General features: G+C 45.1%; 2 protein-coding genes across 4 annotated transcripts in view; one reads left to right on the top strand and one right to left on the bottom strand.

Annotated features, from left to right (window-relative positions):
- Positions 1-10,498, top strand: part of LOC138809392 (pleckstrin homology domain-containing family H member 1-like) — a 51,568-nt gene extending 41,070 nt beyond the window's left edge. The window contains exons 20-29 of the mRNA XM_069995909.1: positions 215-312; positions 771-948; positions 1,893-2,048; positions 3,021-3,121; positions 4,184-4,325; positions 5,654-5,796; positions 5,906-6,035; positions 7,257-7,343; positions 7,606-7,752; positions 8,391-10,498. Coding sequence (XP_069852010.1) covers positions 215-312; positions 771-948; positions 1,893-2,048; positions 3,021-3,121; positions 4,184-4,325; positions 5,654-5,796; positions 5,906-6,035; positions 7,257-7,343; positions 7,606-7,752; positions 8,391-8,552 — 1,344 coding nt within the window. The 3' untranslated portion in view covers positions 8,553-10,498. The remainder of the gene's footprint in view (positions 1-214; positions 313-770; positions 949-1,892; positions 2,049-3,020; positions 3,122-4,183; positions 4,326-5,653; positions 5,797-5,905; positions 6,036-7,256; positions 7,344-7,605; positions 7,753-8,390) is intronic.
- LOC138809393 (phosphatidylinositol N-acetylglucosaminyltransferase subunit H) lies at positions 10,482-21,440 on the bottom strand. Of its 3 annotated transcripts, none has more exons than XM_069995910.1 (4): positions 21,188-21,440; positions 18,596-18,805; positions 14,748-14,831; positions 10,482-12,088 (listed from the first exon to the last, which is right to left on the bottom strand). In XM_069995910.1, exons 1-4 carry the CDS (start codon positions 21,365-21,367, stop codon positions 11,996-11,998), a joined length of 567 nt encoding a protein of 188 aa, XP_069852011.1. In that variant the 5' UTR covers positions 21,368-21,440; the 3' UTR covers positions 10,482-11,995. The 3 variants fall into 3 exon arrangements, with proteins under 3 accessions (XP_069852011.1, XP_069852012.1, XP_069852013.1); XM_069995911.1 differs by having other exon boundaries at positions 14,748-14,828; XM_069995912.1 differs by having other exon boundaries at positions 14,748-14,795.
- Positions 21,441-22,258: the final 818 nt, after the last annotated feature.

Here is a 22,258-nt window from a genome sequence, read left to right as displayed (position 1 = left end):
ATATTCTGAGCCAAGCCAGCAGGCAGTCTCCATACTCCAAGCTGCCTTTGAACAGCTGCAGCCTACCTGCCCCTGCACGGTCAGGCTGATGGTTATTTCTGGACACAGCGTGAGCAAGGTGGCCATCTTGGGTGGGGTTTCTGGTGTGCTCAGGGCTGCGAGGGCAGGGGTATAGACCCAGCACTTAGGACATGCTGCCTGTGTCCCCTGGCAGTGCTGGCAGCTTCTGGCACTGTGTGCCCCGCTCTTCCTGCCTCAGCATCATTTCCTCTGGTATGTCAAACAGCAGCTCCAGCGCCACGCAGATCCCAGGTGAGTGAATGCGTTTCCTCTGCCCCTCTGGTGCTGCTGATTGTGGCATGATTTAAGGCGGGGTTGGATTGAGTAGACTGCTCCTCCCCTCTGAGATGGCTCAGGGTGGGAGACTTCATTACACACTGTGTGCATATATGAGCAAGAAGAGATCTGCACATGTTTTGGCTTCTGTGTACCCTAAGCCTTGGGTGTTTTGTGAGGGCTCTAATGTGAAGGCATATTACCCCCAAATTGTCCTCCAATGTTCCTTCTCTGCAGCCCTATCTTTCTGAAAGGCATTTTGTGCCAGCAATCTGCTGCAATTGGTCATCAATGGTGATGAACATTCAAGGCTGTTTCCTACAACCACACAGCTAGTTTCAGGCCCCACTAAGTCTGGGTGCACATCCCAGACACTAAAGAGGTGGGGAAGAGCAGAGTCCCTGGGGTTTCCTTCTTCCTTCCTGTCTTCTTAGAAATGAAACTGGCCAGTATGCCACCTACTGCCAGCGGGCAGTGGAGCGGACGCTGCAGACTGGGGAGCGGGAGGCCAGGCCATCGCGCATGGAGGTGGTGTCCATCCTGCTGCGGAATCCCTTCCACCACTCGTTGCCCTTCAGCATCCCTGTGCACTTTGCTAACGGAACTTACCAAGTAAGGAGGCGGGGAGTGTCCCCTGCCCAAGTCTTCTGTCATTGTCCATAGGAGAACACCTTTAGTCAGGTAACAGTTGCTTACAGGAGGTTTGGTTATTTTGTTAGTGGTGCTGGGGCTTGAACTCAGGGCCTCACACCTGCTAGACAGGTGTGAACTTAGGTTCATACCCCTAGCTCTTTTTGCTTATTTTTAGCATACAACCTTAGATTCTATTTATTTTTTTTTTTTGCTGGTCTTGGGTCTTGAACTCAGGGCCTTGAGATTTTTTTTTGCTCAACGCTAGTACTCTACCACTTGAACCCCAGCTCCATTTCTGGCTTTTTGGTGGTTAATTGGAAATAAGACTCTCAAGAACTTCTTGCCTGGCTGGCTTTGAATCTCAGTTCTCAGATTTCAGCCCCCTGAGAAGCTAAGCTTACAGTAATGAGCACCTGGCTGTTTTGTTTTTCTTTTTTGCCCAGGCCTACCCTCAGACCTATGCCTCTCATGTAGCTGACATTACAGGCATGTACCACCATACTAGGCCAGCTTTCAGAATTTTAATAGGAAAATTGGCAAAAAGGATGAGCCTAGGATTGGGGTAGTAGGTAGTATAATTATGTAGGGAGAAAGAAACGTGAGTCCTAAAAATGTTTTGTTGTTTGATGCCTTGGAAGTGAGTCTTTTGAACCCAGTGCATGAACAAGGGAGCTTGAAACACTAAGGAAGTAGAACAAGGCAGAGCCCCCAGAAGATTGACAAGCCTCTGTCTGGTTCCAGTAACAGTTGGCAGGCTCAGATTCCTTAGAACTGGCCCTGGCTGTCAGTGTGGAAGCCCAGTGTCGTCTTTCTCGTTTGTATTCACCTTGCATCTTCCTACCTGCTCTACTGAGACCCCTCCCCGATCCCTAGTGAGTTCCCCAAGAAGTTTGCTTCAGGTCAGGTCATCTCTTTCCCACCAGGTGGTTGGTTTTGATGGCTCTTCTACAGTTGATGAGTTCCTCCAGCGGCTCAACCAGGAGACAGGCATGAGGAAGTCATCCCACTCTGGCTTTGCCCTCTTCACAGACGATCCTTCCGGCAGGGACCTGGAACACTACCTGCAGGGGAGTGTCAAGGTGACAGCCTCCCTGCTTGGCTGCCTCCTGGCTCAGGGATATAGGTGGTAGGGGCAAAGCCCATCTGGCAGGTACCTGTCTGTTCAGCAGCCACATTGGCACTAAGCCCAGGCAGGATACTTACCAGGCCATCCTAAAATGTATGCACAAGCAGAGCAAAGCTGCATGTGATCTCCCCAGCCCTGCTTCCTTGCCGTTTGCAGCATTCAATAGAGCTTCTTCCCAGTTCAGTACAGGGCCAGGGAGGCCCCACTGAGCCTGCCACCAGTTTCATCTTTCCATTCATAGGTGGACAGCTACAGCCTAAACCCATAGTGCTATGCGCGCCAGCACTCCATTTTTCACTCCATCCGCAAGGGCCTGTGCTCTGCTTATAGGTCCACCCATGGTTTAAGGAGGTAGGCCCTCATAGTACCTATGTAAGTGAAGGCCCTGACAGATATTGTGGTCTGGGTTAGTGCCACAGGGGTTAAGTGTCTGGGAATGTGCTACATTTGATAGATACATAGGCTCCAGTATCTGCTTTCTTTACTGCACCAAGACAAAGGCTTCTAGTCTTTCACCATTGTTTAGGAAAACTGTACTGTATGTCTTGTAAATGTCTAGGCATCTGTCAGGCTTTGTTACCCAGTAGGCCTCTGGGTATATGTATTGAAAGGAGAAATGTAGCTGGTAGAATTGAACCAGTGATATGAGGCCTTAGATTTTCATTGGGGCCTTCCTGTCCCCCAGGGCAGCTACCTTTTCTCTTCCTCCCAGGGCATTCCCTGCTTTCCAGCTCACTACATTCAGGGCATTGCCTACCATCTGTGGGGGAGTGAGTGGTAGTCATCTTGAGACCCAGGTGTGTGAGGCCCTGCAAGGCAGTCTTCCAATAGGAGGGACCACAATCACCACCATCCAAGTCCAGCTTGCCTCTGCCTTACTCTCCTCCTGAGAGGCTTTCCTTACTTTCTCCTTTTCTTCTTCAAGATCTGCGATGCCATCTCTAAGTGGGAACAGGCCCTGAAGGAGCTACACCCTGGAAAGTCTGAGGGTGGGACACGCGTGGTGAAGCTGATGTACAAGAACAGGTCTAGTGTGCTTCAGGGGTGGGGCAAAAATGAGGGTTTCTCTGGGTGCCATCTCACTGCCCCCCCTATCTGAATGGCAGAGGGGCTCATCGATGCCACTCTAAATAGGGGTCATCAGCTGGGGTCCTGGCTGGCCCTGCTTGACCTCTCCTGACCTTCTGTTGAGACACTGGGCAATTTAGGCTTCCTGTTAGCCTCCTAGCATCCACTGTGTGTACAAGTGTGTATAGACACTTGCCAAGAAAACACACAAGCCTCTTGGAGGGCTGCATGTTATCATAAGAATACGATTTTTGAGTGTGCAAGGCTAAGGAATAAATACCTCTTATGCACCCATTTTAGAAATATACAAGTAGACACACTTTTTTTTTTTGTCTGTCATGGGGTTTGAACTCTAGGCCTGGGTGCTGACCTGGAATTCTTCAGCTCAAGGCGAGTACTCTACCACTTGAGCCATAGCGCCACTTCCAGTTTTCTGAGTGGTTTATTGGAGATTAAAGTCTCATGGAGTTTCTTGCCCGGGCTGGCTTTGAACCAAGATCCTCAGATCTCACCCTTCTCAGTAGCTAGGATTACAGGCATGAGCCACCAGTGTCCAGCATAGACACACATTTTTTTTTTGGTCGGTCATGGGGCTTGAACTCTGGGGTTGGGCGCTATCCCTTAGCTCTTCACCTCAAGGCAAACAAACGCTCTATCGCTTGAGCCACAGTGCCACTTCTGGCTTTCTAGTGGTTTATTGGAGATAAAGAGTCTCACAGACTTTGCTGCTCAGGCTGGCTTTGAACCGTGATCCTCAGATCTCAGCCTCCTGAGTAGCTAGGATTACAGGTGTGAGCCACTGGCGCCCGGCTTAGACACGTGTTGCTATGGACATGAGATCCGTATGATGTGCAACTGCTATGTGTCACACTTGGTCACAAGCTTCTAGGGCGGTAGAAAATAGGTTTGCAAATGGTATAAAAAACTAGTTTCTTTAGAAATTAAGATAGCTATCCATCAAAAACCTATCGCTGTCTGGAATCCCAGCTGAGACAGCTTATTCTTGCTCTCTTCCTAAAGGCTGTACTTTCGGAGTCAAATCAAAGGGGAAACAGAAAGAGAGAGGCTGCTGCTTGCTTCTCAAACCAATGGAGAGATTGTAGCAGGGAGATTTCCAGTGAACAAGGAACTGGCTCTAGAGATGGCTGCCCTGATGGCCCAGGTAAGGTTGTGTCTGTGCAGGAAGTGGGAGGGTCAGGATGCCCTTGTGGGACTCCAGTTAGAACTACTCCCTTGGCCTGAAACAGGAGGTTCTTCATATCCTCTGTCCTCAGGAGAGGGTGCCCTTACTGTTATACAGCGGCCCTGTTATACAGAGAGCAACTGCTTCCTCACATTGCAGAACTCCTCACCCACTGCAGATATAGACTGTGTGCAGAATGTCAGACTGAGAATCCAGATCTGGGTTTGAGTTCTCTTTTTTTCTAACATGAGGTCTTAACCAAGTTACTTCACTTGACTGTACTGTATCTAGTTTTCTTTGTATTGAAAACTGCTTCCCTGCCTGCCTCCACAAGGTTGTAATAAGAAGGATACTTTGATAACGTTTATTCCTTAACTTGTGTGATAAAACTTAAGAACCATCCAACATTTTAAGTAGACTTAGGAAGAATACATAATCAGACTTCAACTTGCCTTGGCCATCTTGCCAGAGGTATGTGGGATACCTCCATGATTCCCGTAAGAGTCTGGATCTACCTGCTGGAGAGGAAAAATAGTTAATTGTGGATCTTCGTAATTATAATCATTAGCATGAATACTCTATAGTAGGCCCTGTGTGAAGTATTTCATATATCTTTCCCCATGGAGCCTTCACTCTAGCTTAGGTGAGGAAAACTGAAGCTCAGAATTTAAATAACTTGACTAGAAAAGAAGCTGCTAAATGGCAAAGCTGGGGTTGAGCCAGGTGTCTGACTACAAATGCCAGGCTGTTCCCTTGGACCTGTGGCCTCTTCCATGCTGTAGCCTCTGTTTTTGGATTGGAAGCTAGAAGTTCCACTGATTTCCTTCATCTGCCACACTGTCTTTAGATAAGGATTTGTCTTCATCTGCAAATAGAAGTTGGTCTAAACCTTCTAATACTGTAAGACCCTAAGATTCTTTCTCTGATGTCTATGAAACTAGGGATAAGGGCTGGGAAGGTGGCTCAGTGGTAGAATGCTTGCCTTGCATGCATGAGGCCCTGGGTTCGATTCCTCAGCACCACATAAACAGAAAAGGCCAGAAGTGGCGCTGTGGCTCAAGTGGTAGAGCACTAGCCTTGAGCTGAAAAGCTGAGGGGCAGCGCCCAGGCCCAGAGTTCAGGCTTCATAATTGACAAAAAATTAAAGAAAAAAGAAACTAGGGATAAAGAATGTGCTCACAAGTATCTTTTGTTTTGTGTTGTTGTTTTTTTTTTAAAGGAAGTAACGGTTTGGTTCGCCTCCCCAACTGTACCCACCAGTTCCATCAACCCCCAGACTCATGGCTTCTCATGTGCTTCTACCACAGGTAGAATATGGGGACTTTGAGAAGCCTATCCTGCCAGGTGCCGGGGGCACACCTCCTGCCAAGGTTCAGCATCTCCTCCACCAGGTCCTAGACAGGTTCTACCCAAGGCGCTACAGACTTGGGGCTCCCCCTGAACAGCTGAGGTAGGTAGGCTGCAAAGTGTGGGTGGAATCTTCATGGGGAAGCCTCAGAGATGTCATGGAAACATGTTGGCACTTCACTGGCATCATTTCTCTCCATCTGCCCGGCCAGGCACCTGGCAGATATGCTGACCACAAAGTGGGCAGCACTGCAAGGCTGCTCCTCTCCTGAGTGCATCCGCATCTACCTGACTGTGGCCCGGAAATGGCCTTTCTTTGGTGCTAAGCTCTTTGCTGCTCAGGTGAGTGCCAGTGGAAGGAGCCTTCAGAATGCCCTAAATTTTCCCTCTCCATCTGGTCACATGCACACTACCAACCACCAGGGGTCGCCATCTCTCCACTCATTTCTGGCCTACTCAGATTTCTGTGGTCCAGAACAGAGTTGTAATTCATTAATTATCTTCATGTTTTCTTTTTTATTGATTTGTTAGTGCTATTCCTGAAAAGAGATGATCAGCTAACTCACACATGAGGAATAATACCCTTCCAACAGTGCTTTTTTTAAAAAACTTTGAAAGACAGAACAATATATAACTGAAACAAATTCATTTCTGCTGACTTAGCATGCCACAAACTACTCAGGCAAGAGTTAATTTCACCTCTGCATGAAGGCCAGGAGACCAATAGTAATTTCAGTTGGAACTTTTCCTCACCAGGTGTTGGGTATGCATGAACTTTACATATAATCACAGAGATTATCCTGTGACCAGACATTATAATCACAGACATTAAGCTGGGTCATAGTTTCGTTTGCTGAAACTGCAGATCAGGCAATGGACATTCATTCATTCGTCTAACAAATAGTTGAGTTCCTACTATGTCTACTGCTAGTTTGAGGTTATAAGAAGTGAACAAACCAGACCCAGTACCCATCTGCATGTAACTTCCTATTGAATCAAGGAGGTGCTCATTAATCCTAACCATACATGTGTTATTTTTGTCTTTTTTTTTTTTAGGGGGTTGCTGGGGATCAAACTGGAGCCTTGAGTATGCTGAGCATATAGTGTTCCACTAAGCTATTCCCCAGCTCTAATATGCATGTTTTAAATAGTCACAAGTGCTATGAAGGGGATGGAAAGGTGGCTTAGTGGTAGAGTGCTTGCCTCGCATGCATGAGGCCCTGGGTTGAATTCCTCAGCACCACACAAACGGAAAAGGCTGGAAGTGGCACTGTAGTCAAGTGAGAGAGTGCTAGCCTTGAACTGAAGAGCTGAGGGACAAAGCCCAGGCCTAGAGTTCAAGCCCCAGGACTGTTAAAAAAAAAAAAGTGCTATGAAGAAAAAGTATAGGAGTGCTTACCAAGTAGAGCACCACTTGGTCCGGGAGTTTAGGAGAAGCTTCAGGAAGAGGACCTGTCTACTCTCTCCCTGCCAGTCATTTGGGTAGAAAAGAGGTCTTTTAGATTGCTGTTACAACCCTGGTTGTTATTCTTTTGTTTTGATCTCTCTGGCCCATTTCTGCAGCCTGCCCAGCTGTCTTCTAAGGAGAACACTCTGGTGTGGATTGCTGTGAATGAGGATGGTGTTAGCATCCTGGACCACCATACTATGGTATGGAAGGAGGAAGGAAGGCTCTCTCACCCTTCCTCCTCCTGAACGATATTGTGCTCTCTCCTCTCTAGACTCAAAGGCCTGAAGGTGACCCTAGTTCCCATTTCCAACGAGGGCTATCTTCTAGACCAAACACAGCTTATCAACATTTACAATGTGTATCCCCAAACTATGACCACTTCAGGGCTCTCCCATCTTGGTTAAAGCTCCTGTGCTTAGAAGAGACAGAAGTTGCCCCAGAGCTCACTGTCTCTTTCCACAGCAAGTGCACATCACTTACCCGTACTCTTCTGTGACTACCTTCGGCGGCTGCAGGGACGACTTCATGCTTGTGACTAGATCTGCACCTGACCAGAGCTCTGGAAAAGGCCACATTGAGAAGTTGATCTTTCGGATGGCTGCTCCCAAGGTGTGCCATTTTACTGTGTTCTGGTGTGATGTGATATACTTAGAAGAAACTTGGCCCCAAATGAAACCTTTTTCTTTATATTCTAATCATCCCAAAGGGATCAGGTGGCAAAGTAACTCGGTGTCACTGGTAGGAACAGTGGCTACTGGGAGGAAACTAACTCTGGGACAGTCACTGCTGTTCCTTTTTTTCCTGGGAGGGTAGTATGCATTTCAGAGGGCCTCTAGATAAAAAGAGACCCATTTGGGGCTGGGAAGGTGGCTCAGTGGTAGAGCGCTTGCCTTGCAAGCCTGAGACCCTGGGTTCAATTCCTCAGCAACAAAGAAACAAAAAGAAAAAAGCCGGAAGTGGCGCTGTGGCTCAAGTGGTAGAATGCTAGCCTTGAGCTGAAGAGCTGAGGGACAGTGCCTAGGCCCAGAGTTCAGGCCCCACGACCGGACCCCCCCCCAAAAAAAAAAAAGAGAGACCCATTTCACTGAGACCCTGAATCCCCACAGTGATCCCCTTTGGACATTGCCTGCCAGGTGAGTATTTAAGAGAAAGTTGAAGCCCAGAACAATCCTGTTCTCAATACAAGAGCCAGTGGGAAAGCCAGTGCTTGAACCTAAGCTAGCTCTTCTCTTCTCTGACCTCCTTAGATTGCAGAAGCCACTTTCATCATGGCTAGTTATATGAATCACTGCTCTGCAACTGTGAATCCACCTGCCAACCCACCCACAGCCCACCAGCCGTGGGAACTAGACGGACGCCAGTTCTTTGCTTCCGTTTCCTGCACTACTAAAGGGCCAACATTGCTATGAAGATTTCTCCGATCCATTTCTCCACCAGCACTGGTGTCTCTGGGATCGAGATGTATGTCCTGGATATACTACTACTGTAATGGATCTAACTTACCCCCCCTCTGTAAAATGTGTATTGTAGGGTCTGTGAAGCCTTTATCTCTAGGCACCTTATGTTTTAGAGCCCAATATATGAAACTCCAGGCCCAGTGTAAAAACCACTAATTGTTTCACAAGAAATCTGACTCTGGACACTACCTGCTTCTTGACTTAGACAAGACCCAGCACTGCTAAGAGTAGCAGGGTTGCATTTGGGACTTTGGCACTGATATGCTCAGAGGAGCCCGTATATAGATAATTTTTATATGATCCTTATGTGAGGATTTATACTTGAAGTTTTCTGAATATCCCAACAGAAAAAGGTCTAACTCACCTGAACTCTGACAAATGCCTTCAACTCACTAAAACTGGACTTCCTTTCCCAAGTGGGAAAGATACTGGCAAGACTGGAGGAAAAGGCCTAACCTTCCCCCTGTACGGGTGAGTGCCCCTTCTGGGAGCAGCGCTGATCTTTACAAGGGACATACTATCCCTGCCTAAGACTTATGCTCTTTGCTTACACTGGACTGTGAGCTGAACCTAGCACCACACTCTGCTTGGACAAGGGAGGAATAGGTATAGTCTGATGTCGCTCTGTCTCATCTTAATGAAGGCTGTGCTTACTACTGAAGGACGAGGTGGTCACTGTCTAGAAGATCAAGCAAATGCTCTCTGTCTTTTGCTCCTATGAGGCCACTGAAGACACAGAAATACAGAAGACCCTTGGAACTTCTGAAAAACTTCCACTGGGAATGAGGCTGGATATATGTATGTGATATCTGTTATAGTCTATGAAGTACAAAGTTAGTTTCATGTTTGCCTTCCTGAAAACAATGTATCCTCATCCACTCAGACTTCCTGATTGAGGAGGGGTAGGAGGAAATGAACTTTGCTTCTACCCTCCTTTACAAAAAACAAAACAAAAGAGTACAAACTCTGATTTTCCAACACTGAAAAACTTGAGTTTTTATTTCATAGCTCTAAGGCAGTCGCCATTTGTCAATACTATGATAAAAACGTGGGCTTAGCAGGAGAATTCAAGAACCAAGCCTTTAACTCCAATTGAGGGAGAGGAGAAGGAGAGGGAGAGGGAGAGAGAGAGAGAGAGAGAGCGTGTGTGCGTGCGTGCGTGCGTGTGTGTGTGTGTGTGTGTGTGTGTGTGTGTGTGTGTGTGTGTCTACAAAAACTACAAGGCTGGAACTAGTTTACCTGAAACTTCAGCTGCTATAAGCTTCCCCTTTAAAACTGACAAGCATGGTGAAAGAGGTGTGAGCCAGCCTCTTAATGGAACTTGACTTTGCAAGGCAGTTGGGTTTTCCCATTTGTCCCCACTTCTCAATCTCCCAAGGAGAAGGGGGTCTGGCAGAGACAATTCTACCTCAAACAAGTCACACATCAAAAGTACCATGGACTCCCATAAACCTCTGCAGGACTGATGGACAAGGCAGAGATTGCATAGCTCTGCTGATACTCTGAGTGTCAGTAAGGATATTATCTGCCAAGGCATTTTTTCTTAAAAATAAAGTTGTAAGAAATGAGTATGGATGGAGCCTGTTTACACTGAATTTGGGGTGAAGCTATTTCCCTCACCATCTCTGTTTTCCCTGAAGCTTCAGGAATCTTCTCTTAGTTTAATAGTTTAATATAGAAGAAACTGCCTTAGGAACAAAGGTTTCTCTTTTAACAAGATGGTTCCATGTCTGGAAACAGAAACCAAATTTCTGTCTCAAATTTTATTTTATCCTCTTGACAAAAGCAAATTTTTAAATAACAGAAAATGCTAAGTAGCAGAAGAGTATTAATGTACTTGATATCCATGACTGAAATGCTGTGATCATATTTGTCAATAAAAAGCACCTGTCTATGAACTAGATAATTAATTGTGTGTGTTTAGGAAAATAAATAGTTTATTATAGTTTTCATCAGCCAGGCATCTGGCTTATACCTGTAATCCTGGCTACTTAGGAGGCTGAGATCTGAGGATCTCAGTTCAGAGCCAGCCAGGGCAGCAAAGTCTGTGAGACTCTTATCTCTAATTAACCACTAGAAAACCAGAAGTGGCGCTGTGCTCAAGTCGTAGAGTGCTAGCCTTGAGCTGAAAAGGTAGGAACAGCCCCCAGGCCCACAGTTCAAATCCCATGACTGACCAAAAAAAAAAAAGTTTTCATCTTATAAATTGGTATTTTGAATTGAAATCCCTGTACCACTACTTAAAAAAAAAAAAGTTACTGGATACTAGTGGCTCACACCTGTAATCCTAGCTACTCAGGAGGCTGATATCTGAGAACTGTGGTTAAAAGCCAGCCAGAGTAGGAAAGTCCATGAGACTTTTATCTGCAATTAAGAACCAAAAAGCTGGAAGCAAAGCTGTGGCTCAAGTGGTAGAACAAAGCAGCTCAGGGACAGCATGTAAACCCTGAGTTCAAGCCTAGGATGGCCACCAAAACACAAAAAAGTCATTTTATGTTAACCCTGTACAGAAAGGAAGAAGCACATGGGCAGAGGCTAGTATTTTGTAGGCTGTTTATTCTGTCAACCCACACGTGGAAACTTTGACTTTTTTGCCTTTTTTTTTTTTTTTTTTTTTTTTTTTTTGGGTCCTGTAGTGGGGCCTGAACTCTGGGCCTGGGCGCTGTCCCTTAGCTCGTGTCAGCTCAAGGCTAGCGCTCTACCACTTAAGCCACAGCGCCACTTCCAGCTTTTTTTTTTTTTTTTCTTTCTTTTTTGCCTTTTTATACAGAGGTATATTCTATTATAGAGGGGAATCATAACTTTCTCATGAGGTTTGATACCAGTTTGTCACAAATTTCAACACAATGTTCAATGTGCTTACAAAATTTTACAAAGTGCTCTTTGCTGACACCACTTTTTTTTTTTTTTGGTCAGTAGTGGGGCTTGAACTCGGCCTGGGCTCTGTCCCTGAGCTTTTTGCTCGAGGTTAGCACTATACCACTTTGAGCCACAGCTCCATTTCCAGTTTTCTGGTGGTTAACTGGAGATGAGAGTCTCACAGACTTTCCTGCCCTCACTGGGCAAGAAATTACAGTCCTCAGATATCAGCTTCCTGAGTAGCTAGGATTATAGGTGTGAGCCACCAGTGCCCAGCTGTAACATCACTTTAGAAATGTCAAAATTCTTAAGTTCTCTCATTGGTTAGTAAAGTACACCTTTACTGGGGGAACACCAGAGTACACAGAAATACTTGCATCAAATTCCAGTCACCTGCTCTACGGCTCTGAGATCCAGTGCATGGTGGATCCTAGGTCCATCCACCTAATGCTTTACTGTAGAGAAAACAAACCAGCCACCATGGCTTGGGAGACATCCCCCATGGAAGACAGTACTGGCCTTCTGCATGCTGGGACTCATGGGCTTGTTGGTGTGGCTTTCTGGTGTGCCAGAATCTCCTGGCAGCTTCTGTACACTTCAATCAAGCAGTCCAGGCGGGGCTTGGCACTCTGAATTCCAAAAAGGAAAAATGCAGAATCAAGGTGAACGTAAGAGTGCTTAGTGGTGCTATATCCACATGAAATCTCAATCTCTTGCCCACATCAAGGCATCCTACGTGGTACAAATTTCACTAGAGAAAAAGCAGTTCAAGCTAGAAAGCAACCTGCTAGAAGGACTCCCAACCAGGCCCAGCCTATAAATTACAGAAGATAGGAAATTAAAAGATAGCTTTTTGGGGCTGGGAATGTGGCTTAGGATGGCTTAGAGTGCTTGCCTAGCATGCACCAAGCCCTGGATTTGATTCCTGAGTACCACATAAACAGAAAAAGCTGGAAGTAGCACTGTGGCTCAAGTGGTATCATGCTAGCCTTGAGCAAAAGAAGCTCAGGGACAGCACCCAGGCCCTGAGTTCAAGCCCCAGGACTGGCAAAAAAAAAAAAAAAAGATAGCTTTTTAGTCCTGAGAAGTGCCACAGGTTGTGGGACGGACCTTAGAGACAGGGAGTTTAATATATAAATTTTAAAAAACATTAACCAAAATTAAAAGAAACACCATAGAAATTATATCTGGAAAATACATTTAATAAAAATTTATTACTCAAAATATACAAAGAATTTTTACGAGTAACATAAAGATGATGGATAGCAAAAACAGAGAGAATACTGACGGATTACAATATAGATTACAAAGGAATATGAAAAGCTTATCAATAAGATAAATACTAATTTCAAAACTTAAAAATGTTTCTACCTATTGAACTTAAAAATAGCTAAATCCAGTATTAGTGAAGACTACAGAAAAACAAGAACAAATCCCAGAGATGCTAAAGCTGTCTAGGATCTGCAGCCCAATCTGATACACTATTGAAATCTATAAGCTTTAAAAAAGTATTTATGAATGTAATTCAAAATCCTAAATCTTTTTGAACAAGTATCTATTTATGAACATAATTCAAAATCCTAAATCTTTTGTTTTGTTTTGTTTGGGGAGGGGGGGGTCCGGTCATGGGGCCTGAACTCTGGGCCTGGGCACTGTCCCTCAGCTCTTCAGCTCAAGGCTAGCGCTCTACCACTTGAGCCACAGTGCCACTTCCGGCTTTTTTTTCTTTTTGCTTATGTGGTGCTGAGGAATCGAACCCAGGGCCTCATGCATGCAAGGCAAGCGCTCTACCACTGAGCCACCTTCCCAGCCCCCAAATCCTCAATCTTTTGTGAACAACTATCTACCTGGAAAGTATTTATATATTTACCTATTTAATTTATTTGTCAGTTGTAGGGCTTGAACTCAGGGCCTTAGTTTCTTTTGTTCAAGGCTGGTGCTTTTAGCACTTGAGCCACAGCTCTACTTCTGGTTTCTTTTTTTTTTTTTTTTTTGGGTCCAGTCCTGGGGCCTGAACTCTGGGCCTGGGCGCTGTCCCTCAGCTCTTCAGCTCAAGGCTAGCGCTCTACCACTTGAGCCACAGCGCCACTTCCGGCTTTTTTCTTTTTGCTTATGTGGTGCTGAGGAATTGAACCCAGGGCCTCTGGCATGCAAGGCATGCGCTCTACCTCTGAGCCACCTTCCCAGCCCCCTACTTCTGGTTTCTTTGGGTAATTTATTGAAGATAAGTTTCATAGGCTTTCCTGACTGGGCTGACTTTGAATTGTGATCCTCAGATCTCAGCCTCCTGAGTAGCTAGGATTACATGTGTGAGCCACCAGCACCCGGCTAAAACTAGTCTTATCTGTGACACTCTTATCTCCAACTGACCACCAGAAAACTGGAAGTGGTGCTGTGGCTCAAGTGTTAGAGTACTCGCCTTGAACTGAAGCACTCAGGGTCAGCACCCAGGCCCACAGTTCAAGCCCCACAACTGACAAAAAAAAGAAAGAAATGTACTCATTACCTTACTTATTTAACTGAAACCCCTCTGTACATTACCTTTACAATAAAAAAGAAATTTATAACCATGTGTTTACACAAATGTTTCTTCATAAGAGCTAAACAGAAAAATAACCTGGGCATGATTTAGAAAGTGACTACTTTTAGCCAGGCACCAGTGGCTCACGCCTATAATCCTAGCTACTCAGGAGGCTGAGATCTGAGGATCTAGGTTCAAAGCCAGCCCAGGCAGCAAAGTCCGTGAGACTCTTATCTTCAGTAGAAAACCAGAAGTGGCACTGTGGCTCAAGCAGTAGAGCACTCACCTTGAGCTGAAGAGCTCAAGGACAGCGCCCAACCCCAGAGATCAAGCCCCACGACCAACCAAAAAAAAAAAAATGACTACTTTTTATATGGGTCAAACATAATGTGATTATAATAATAAGTACAACAGTCTTGGTGTAAAAGATGCATGTTAAGTAGTTTTAAATGCAAGACAAACAACATATAATACATGCCCAACTAACTACATTGGTGGACTGGCAGTTAAGACTAGCAGATGAACATGACTTGTAGACAGAAGTTGTTATATGTCTATTTTCTTCTCTGAAAAAGCCTATCTTTACTACAGAGAAACTTGTCCTAAAATAGCTAAAATCCTAATGCTCACAGAAATTAATTGTCAGGTTACCTTCCAAGACTCTGACAAGGAGAAGTTTGCATTCCTACTGAAGATAGAGGCAGTAGATATACACAAGAGGAAAAGGGAGAGATTTCCCTGGAGAAAGGAAAAAGTACTCTGCTCACCTGGAAGACAGGTACTACTTGGGATATTCTATGTGGTTCCACAGGATCCTTCAATAAAATGCAAAGGTAGTAAATCACCTTCTGCTGCAAAAAAAAAAAATAAATAAAAAATAACAGATCTAAGTGAAACTTCTTTTGTGCTTTTTTCATTCTGTGTGTGTGTGAAAGAGAAAGAGAGAAAGATGGAGAGAGAGGGAGAGAGGGTCAGTACTGAGGCTGAACTCAAGGAGCTCAAGTTTTCACTCAGCTTGATTGCTAATGGCTGGCGCTCTACCACTTGAGCCATGTCTTCAGTCCAGCACTTTGCTGGAGGTAAGAGTCTCTCAGATTTGTTTGCTGAGGATGGCTCTGATCCTCACATCTTAGCCTCCTGAGTAGCTAGAATTATTAGGCATGAGCCACCAGCACTCAAGTTGTATTATTTTTCTTTTCTTTTTTTTTTTTTTTGGTCAGTCATGGGGCTTGAACTCTGGGCCTGAATGCTGTCCCTCAGCTCTTCAGCTCAAGGCTAGCACTCTACCACTTGAGCCTCAGCACCACGTCTGGCCTTTTCTGTGTATGTGGTACTGAGGAGTTAAACCCATGGCTTTATGCCTGCTAGGCAAGCACTCTACCATTAAGCCACATTCCCAGCCTAATACTTGATATTTTGAAGTAGGGGAGAAGTATAGTTAGTTGGGTTTTTTGCTTTTTTAAAATTTTATTCTTAGTATTTAGTACCTCTTGAATCTATTGAGAAGTATAGGCTTGTCCTTTACAAGATAGAAAAAGCTGAGTGCTGGTGGCTCATGCTTGTAATTCCAGCTACTCAGGAGGCTGAGATCTGTGAGACTATCATCTCCAGCTAATCAAGAAAAAGCTAAAAGTGGAACTTTCTGACTAATATAATAAAGAAATGGCATCCAGGCCCTGAGTGCAAGCCCCAGGACCAGCACAAACAACAACAACAAAAATAGTAAGAGAAAAGGAGTAAAAACAGTTGATTTTTAAGCTGGGTTAGAAAATAAAGTTGCAAGGGCTGGGAAGGTGGCTCAGTGGTAGAGTGCTTGCCTTTCATGCCTGAGGCCCTGGGTTCGATTCCTCAGCACCACATAAGCAAAAATGAAGCTGGAAGTGGCGCTGTGGCTCAAGTGGTAGAGCGCTAGCCTTGAGCTGAAGAGCTGAGGGACAGCGCCCAGGCCCAGAATTCAGACCCCACAACTGGACCCCCCCCCCAAAAAAAAAAAAGAAAGAAAGAAAAGAAAGTTGCAATGCTTGTTCCTTATCCTTGAAAATCTAATTCTTTAAAAGTAGTCATGCACACAGCTGAACAATGTTCTGGTCAATGATTGACTACATATATTAGTGTCCTGTGAGATTATAATCAAACTGAATGAAGCTGAAGGATGATTATTGTCTAGTGATATCCAGGTATCAATGTATCTTGCATGTTGTATTGATGGTATAATAAATCTACTCACACCTGTAACCCTAGCTACTAAAGAGGCTAAGATCTGAGGACTGTGGTTTGAAGCCAGCCCAAGCAGGAAATTCCATGAGACTCCTATCTCTAACCACCAAAAAGAAAAAACAACAAAAAACCCTGGAGTAGAGTGCCAATGGCTCATATCTGTAATACTAGCTATTCAGAAGGCTGAAATCTAACAATCAGAGTTTGAAGCCAGTCCCAACAGGAAAGTCCATGAGACTCTTATCTCCACTAAACTACAAGAAAACCAGAAGTGGAATTGTGGCTCAACACTAGAGTGCCAACCTTGAGCGAAGAAGCTCAGGGACAGTACCTTGAGTTCACAGGCCCTGAGTTCACACCCTAGGACAGCCACACAAAAAAGGAAAATCCACTAAACTATGTTATATATAAAAGTGGAACATATGAAGCCAGCCACTAGTGGCTTATGACTCATGCCTGTAATAGTAGCTACTCAGAAGGCTGAGTTCTGAGAATCACAGTTCAAAGCCTAGGAAGATAACCTTGTGGGACTCTTATTTCCAATTAACCAGTAAAAAGCCAAAAGTGGAAATGGAGCTCAAGTGGTAAAGCATGCCAGATTTGAGCAGAGAAAGCTATGCAAAGGCACAAGGCCCACCAGGCACTAGTGGCTCACATCTATAATCCTAGCTACTCAGAAGGCTGAGGTCTGAAAATAGCAGTTCAAAAATAGCCTGCGCAGAAAAGTCCACGAAACTCTTTTTTTTTTTTTTTTTGGTCAGTTGTAGGTCTTGAACTCAAGGCCTAGGTGTGACATGAGCCTCTTTGTGCTCAAGGCTAGCGTTCTACCATTTTTGGTTTCTGAGTGGTTTCTTGAAGATCTCACAGGGAGATGGGAATGCGGCTTAGTGGTAGATGCTTGCCTAGCATGCATGAAGACCTGTGTTTGATTCCTCAGTACCACACAAACAGAAAAAGCTAGACGTGGTGCTGAGACTCAAGTGGTAGAGTACTAATCTTGAATAAAAAATGCTCAGGGAGCCAGGCGCTGGTGGCTCACACCTGTAATCTTAGCTACTCAGGAGGTTGAGATCTGAGGATCGAGGTTCAAAGCCAGCCAGGGGCAGGAAAGTCTGTGAGACTCTGATCTCCAATAAACCACTCAGAAAACTGGAAGTGACATAGTGGCTCAAGTGGTAGAGTCCTAGCCTTGAGCTGAAGAGCTGAGGGACAGTGTTCAGGCCCAGAGTTCAAGTCCCATGACTGACACCCCGCCCCCCCCCCAAAAAAAATGCTCAGGGACAGTGCCCAGGCTCTGAGTTCAAGCCCCAGGACTGGCAAAAAAAAAAAAAGTCTCACAGGGGCTTTTCTGCCTGGCCTGGCTTTGAACTACAATCCTCAGATCTCAGCCTCTTGAGTAGCCAGGATTAGAGGGGTAAGCCACCAGTGCCTGCCCATGAAACTCTTATCTCCAATTAACAACTACAAAGTAAGTAACAACTTACAAAGTTGTAAGTGAAAGTGTAGTTCGAGTGGTAGATTGCTCACCTTATGTAAACAAAAAGCTAAACAATAGCAGAACGTCTTGAGTTCAAGGTCCAGTACCAGCACACAAAATATGTATGTGTATGTTTGTGTGTGTGTGTATGTTTGTTTATATATTTGTTAGCCAGGCAAGTTAGCATACTTCTGCAATTGCAGCACCCAGGAGACGGAATAGAACAATCACGAATTGGAAGCCAACCTGGACCACATAGAAAGCTTGAGGCATCCTACACTATATAATAAAAACGTGTGAAAGAAAAAAAATTTTTTTTATAGTGAAAGAAAAAATTTCACTGTAAAACTATATGGTGTATGATGGTGGCAACTTCAAACACTGCATCAAGAGGCCACGGCTGAGTGATTCATGTATTGCACCAAGACTTTTGTTTTGTCAGTGTGTGCTATGATGTCTACACAATGAGGAAATCAGCCTACAATGTATTTCTTGGAACACATATCATCACTAAGTGAAGCACAATTATACAGTGACTTATCTTTTCAACATAAGTGTCACTTGTTACAGTTTAGACATGTCCAACAAAAAACAAACACAAGGGCTGGGAAGGTGGCTCAGTGGTAGAGCACTTGCCTTGCATGCATGAGGCCCTGGGTTCGATTCCCCAGTACCACATAAGAGAAAAAGCCGAAAGAGGCGCTGTGGCTCAAGTGGTAGTGCGCTATCCTTGAGCTGAAGAGCTGAGGGACAGCACCCAGGCCCAGAGTTCAGGCCTCACAAACACAAGTACTGCAACAGTGGGTTGAGTACTTAATCCTGTGATATCAAATACTTGAGGCATTAGATTCAGTTTAGATCCTGGAACACCTTTTGGGCCCCTTCATAAAGGCCTGAGATACATACCACTTAAATACTTACCATGTAAATAGCCTCGTTAATGACAATATCTTTGACTTTGCCCATTTCTATGAAGGTGGTACTTTCTTTGCCAGAGGCATAATATGAAGTCATCTGGATGCCAAGGGAACCAATGATTAACAAAGTCTCTTGATCAATCTTCACAAAATGGAGGTAACCAAGTAGGCCTAAGAGGGTGATGAAGATGGCAGCAGAAAGGATCATGCTGTTCTGAAAAGAGCCAGATATGAGCATTAAGGTATTTGTGCTGTATGACAAGTCAACTAAACAATTCTGAAAAAGGTCTCTGGTCTGCTGTGAACTAAACTGAAGGTAACATGCATTGAAAAAGAAGAAACCACTTTTACTTGGGCAGGTTAAGTGCTGTGAAAGCATATAGTGAAATGGATACATACTACTAACAAGGAGACCTGGATAGAGGCTCCAGCAAAATGTCTACCATCACACCAGTCTCAGACATTTTTCTTCCAAAATTGCAAATTAAGGTCTCAGATTTTTTTCCTCACATACTCTTTCACAGAACTTATGGCACAAAATCATAAGCCAAACAATTGTGACGTGCTTATTTAGCACAGTAGCAGATGTTACTGTTTGCCTCTTCCTAAATCACTTGGAATGAATCCTGATTGGCTCAGAAATAAGGAGATGACACAACCCTAACCAATAAGATGTGGTGGTTGAAGGGTCTGCAGAAAAGACAAACTTCATCACATTGATGAAATGATGTGTTAAGGGCTTTAAAAACAACAACAAAAAAACAAAAACAAAAACCAGAAGCTAAGGATGGTAATGTGGCTTAGTGGGAGAGAGCTTGCCTAGCATGCATGAAGCCCTGGGTTCAGTTACTCAGTACTACATAAACAGAAAAAGCCAGAAGTGGTGCTGTGGCTCAAGTGATAGAGTTCTAGCCTTGAACAAAAGAAGCTCAGGAACAGAAAAAAAAAAAAAAATGATGGCTAGGTTGAAGTAGAACTCAGTGTTAGAGGGCTTGCCTAGCATGCACAAGGCCCTGGTTTTAGTTACACGTATGTGTATACATATGTGTAATGCATGTAATACACATATGTCCATGCATACATACACACACAATGGTAGTTATTTTTTTTATTGTGAAAATACCGTACAGAGCGGTTACAATTACATGGGCAAGGATAATGGTAGTTATTATGTATTCTCTTGAGTCTAAGGTGTATTTACAACCTTTTAACATTTCTAAAGTTGAAATGTGTTATTTTATTGGTGTGTTTCTTTTCTTGAGAAGCTGTTATTTAGAAGGTTTAACACAGAGAAAAAAATCAATGATCCAGAATCCATAAAATTCAGTATTTCTGGGCCTCACTTCTTGAAGCCAAGAGGTGTCTCATATTTTTTTTCTTTAGTTTTTTTTAGTATATATGTTTTATTGTAAAGATACTGTACAGAGGGGTTATGGTTATATGCGTAAGGTAATGAGTACATTTCCTAGTGAGCATTGTTACCTCCTCCTTTGTTTTTCCCCTACCATCCCTTCCCTCACTACCTCCCCAAATCCTCCCTTTCCCCTCATTATTTTTTGTACTGACCAGAGAATCTCCTTGATCTAACTCTAGTCAGACTCCTCTAAGCCCTCTGGCCCACCACCTTGGTGTCTGTCATCGTTGGACCTGCACTGCCAGGTCTATATAGCAATAAACTTGCTGAATGAGAATGAGAATGAGAATCCCCACGCTGGGTATCTAATCACCTGACTTGCTGGGTTAGCTATACTATAATAAAATGTCAAAGACAGTTAACCTAAAAGCATTAATTCCATCTTTCAGGGATGTGAACATTGAGGCTCTGAGAAAATGGGAATGATTCTGGAAGATGAGCATAGAAACCACTCGTGTCAAAAATTTCTTGCCGGGTGCTGGTGGCTCAGGCCTGTAATCCTAGCTGAGATCTGGGGATAGCGGTTCGAAGCCAGCCCAGGCAGGAATTAACCCCTAGGAAATGGGAAGTGGGGTTCAAAGTGGTACAGTTCCCAGCTTGAACCCTGGGTTCAAGCCCCCACAACCTATAAAAAATAAAAATAAAAAAATAGAAATATAAATAAAATTTCCCAATTTTTCTCGAGAGTTCGCTTGAAATTGGGAAAGGGGATTGAGAGGATGGAAGAGTTAAACTGCCTCGAAAAGACAGATGAAGAAAAATACAAATGTGTCTATGCACACACACTTGTGGAAGCAAAAAAAAAAACCACGGTTTCTGGAAGGGTGTAGGTTCGTTCGCAGGGACAGGGTGGGGGAAGGAGGTGCTGGAGGTGGACGGTGCACGAGCAGGTCTCCGGAGTCCCCTGGGGCAAGAACCAGATGTGCACCGGCTGGCGCCGCAGAGCGGGCCCGCGGCCCGCGGAGAGAATGCACGTGCAGGAGGGAACACTTCTAACTCTAGAGCCAAGCGCTGACCCTCAACACCGCGAGGCCACGCCCCGGGCCCGGCGAAGCCACGCCCCGGGCCCGGCGAAGCCACGCCCCTGTCCCCGCGAGGCCACGCCCCCGGGCTCCACGGGGATGAGAGGCTCAGACCTGAGAACCTTCCAGAGCCCAGCCACCAGGGGCCGCCCGCCATTACCTCAAAGAGGCTGAAGAGCCCGTAGGCCACCAACCACACCGCGCAGGTGACAGCCGTGAGTGAGCGCAACGAGAGCCGAGGGCAGCTGAGGCAGAACTCCCGGCAGTACGGCGAGTAGTAACGACGCTGCAAGGCCAGGCGGCCGCCGCAAAGATCTGTGAAGCTCTTCTCGTCCTCCATGACCGGCCGGCTCCCGCCGTGCCCGTGCCGCTCTAGCCCACTCGCGATTCCCGCTCTAGTCTCGCTGGTTCCCGACCCGCTTCCGGAAGTGTGTAGGCCCCGCCCACACTGCGGGCTGCGCAGCCGCAGTTGCGCACCGAGCGCACGGAGCGCTGTGCTTGGGTTAGGGGATTAAGTTCTTCAGGCGCTCGTCTGGACCAGGGGCGATGATTATCTACTGAGATTCCTAAGGAGTATGCTTTCACTCAACAAACTAATTTCTGTTACTAAGCCATCGCGAACCCCAAACTTTTCCTTCACTCATCCACTGTGAAAGGGAGTTTGAGGTGCTGCAAATATTGACAATGTCTGTGTCCTCAAGTAGTTCTTTTTTTTTTTTTCTAGTAGGGGGAAACGATATGGAAATAAAAATACTGTTCTTGGCCATAATCAGCTGTCTGGCCGGGATGGACTGGACACTTCAGTCAATCTCTGAGGTCACCGGAATTACAGGGATGAGGCACCATACTGGCATGGGAGGTGCTAGCTGTGTGTGTGTGTGTTTGTGTGTGCGCGCGCGCAGGCCTGGGCACTGTTCCTGAGCTTCTTTTGTTCAAAGCTAGCACTCTACTACTTGAGCCTCAGCACCACTTCTGGCCTTTTTCTGTGTATGTGGTACTGAGGAATTGAGCCCATGGTTTCATGCATGCTAGGCAAGCACTCTACCATTAAGCCACATTCACAGACTAGCTTTTTTGTTTGTTTTTCTGCCAGAAGTGCCAAGAAAAGCAAAACACCAAGGTTGGCTTATTGGAGGAATCAAAAGGCAGAGAATCTGGTGCATGTTTTAAATTGTAAGTTGCAGTGGGTAGGTTAGGGATAAACTGGAATTTTTATGCCTCTCTCCCAACC

The sequence above is a fragment of the Dipodomys merriami genome, unplaced genomic scaffold, assembly GCF_024711535.1.
Source record: "Dipodomys merriami isolate MVZ:Mamm:240054 unplaced genomic scaffold, mDipMer1.0.p SCAF_497, whole genome shotgun sequence".
In the NCBI taxonomy this organism is placed as follows: Eukaryota; Metazoa; Chordata; class Mammalia; order Rodentia; family Heteromyidae; genus Dipodomys; species Dipodomys merriami.
The sequence above is the reverse complement of the archived record's forward strand: the minus strand, read 5'-3'. Positions and strand labels throughout refer to the sequence as shown.

What these genes read in the sequence shown, in the direction of transcription:
- LOC138809393 (XM_069995910.1), bottom strand. Translation starts at nt 21,367, where the DNA reads ATGGAGGACGAGAAGAGCTTCACAGATCTTTGCGGCGGCCGCCTGGCC. An exon ending in GGCTCTTCAGCCTCTTTGAG is followed by an intron (nt 18,806 to 21,187) that starts GTAATGGCGGGC and finishes GGCTCTTTTCAG; the next exon opens with AACAGCATGATCCTTTCTGC. An exon ending in TTAACGAGGCTATTTACATG is followed by an intron (nt 14,832 to 18,595) that starts GTAAGTATTTAA and finishes TTTTTTTTGCAG; the next exon opens with CAGAAGGTGATTTACTACCT.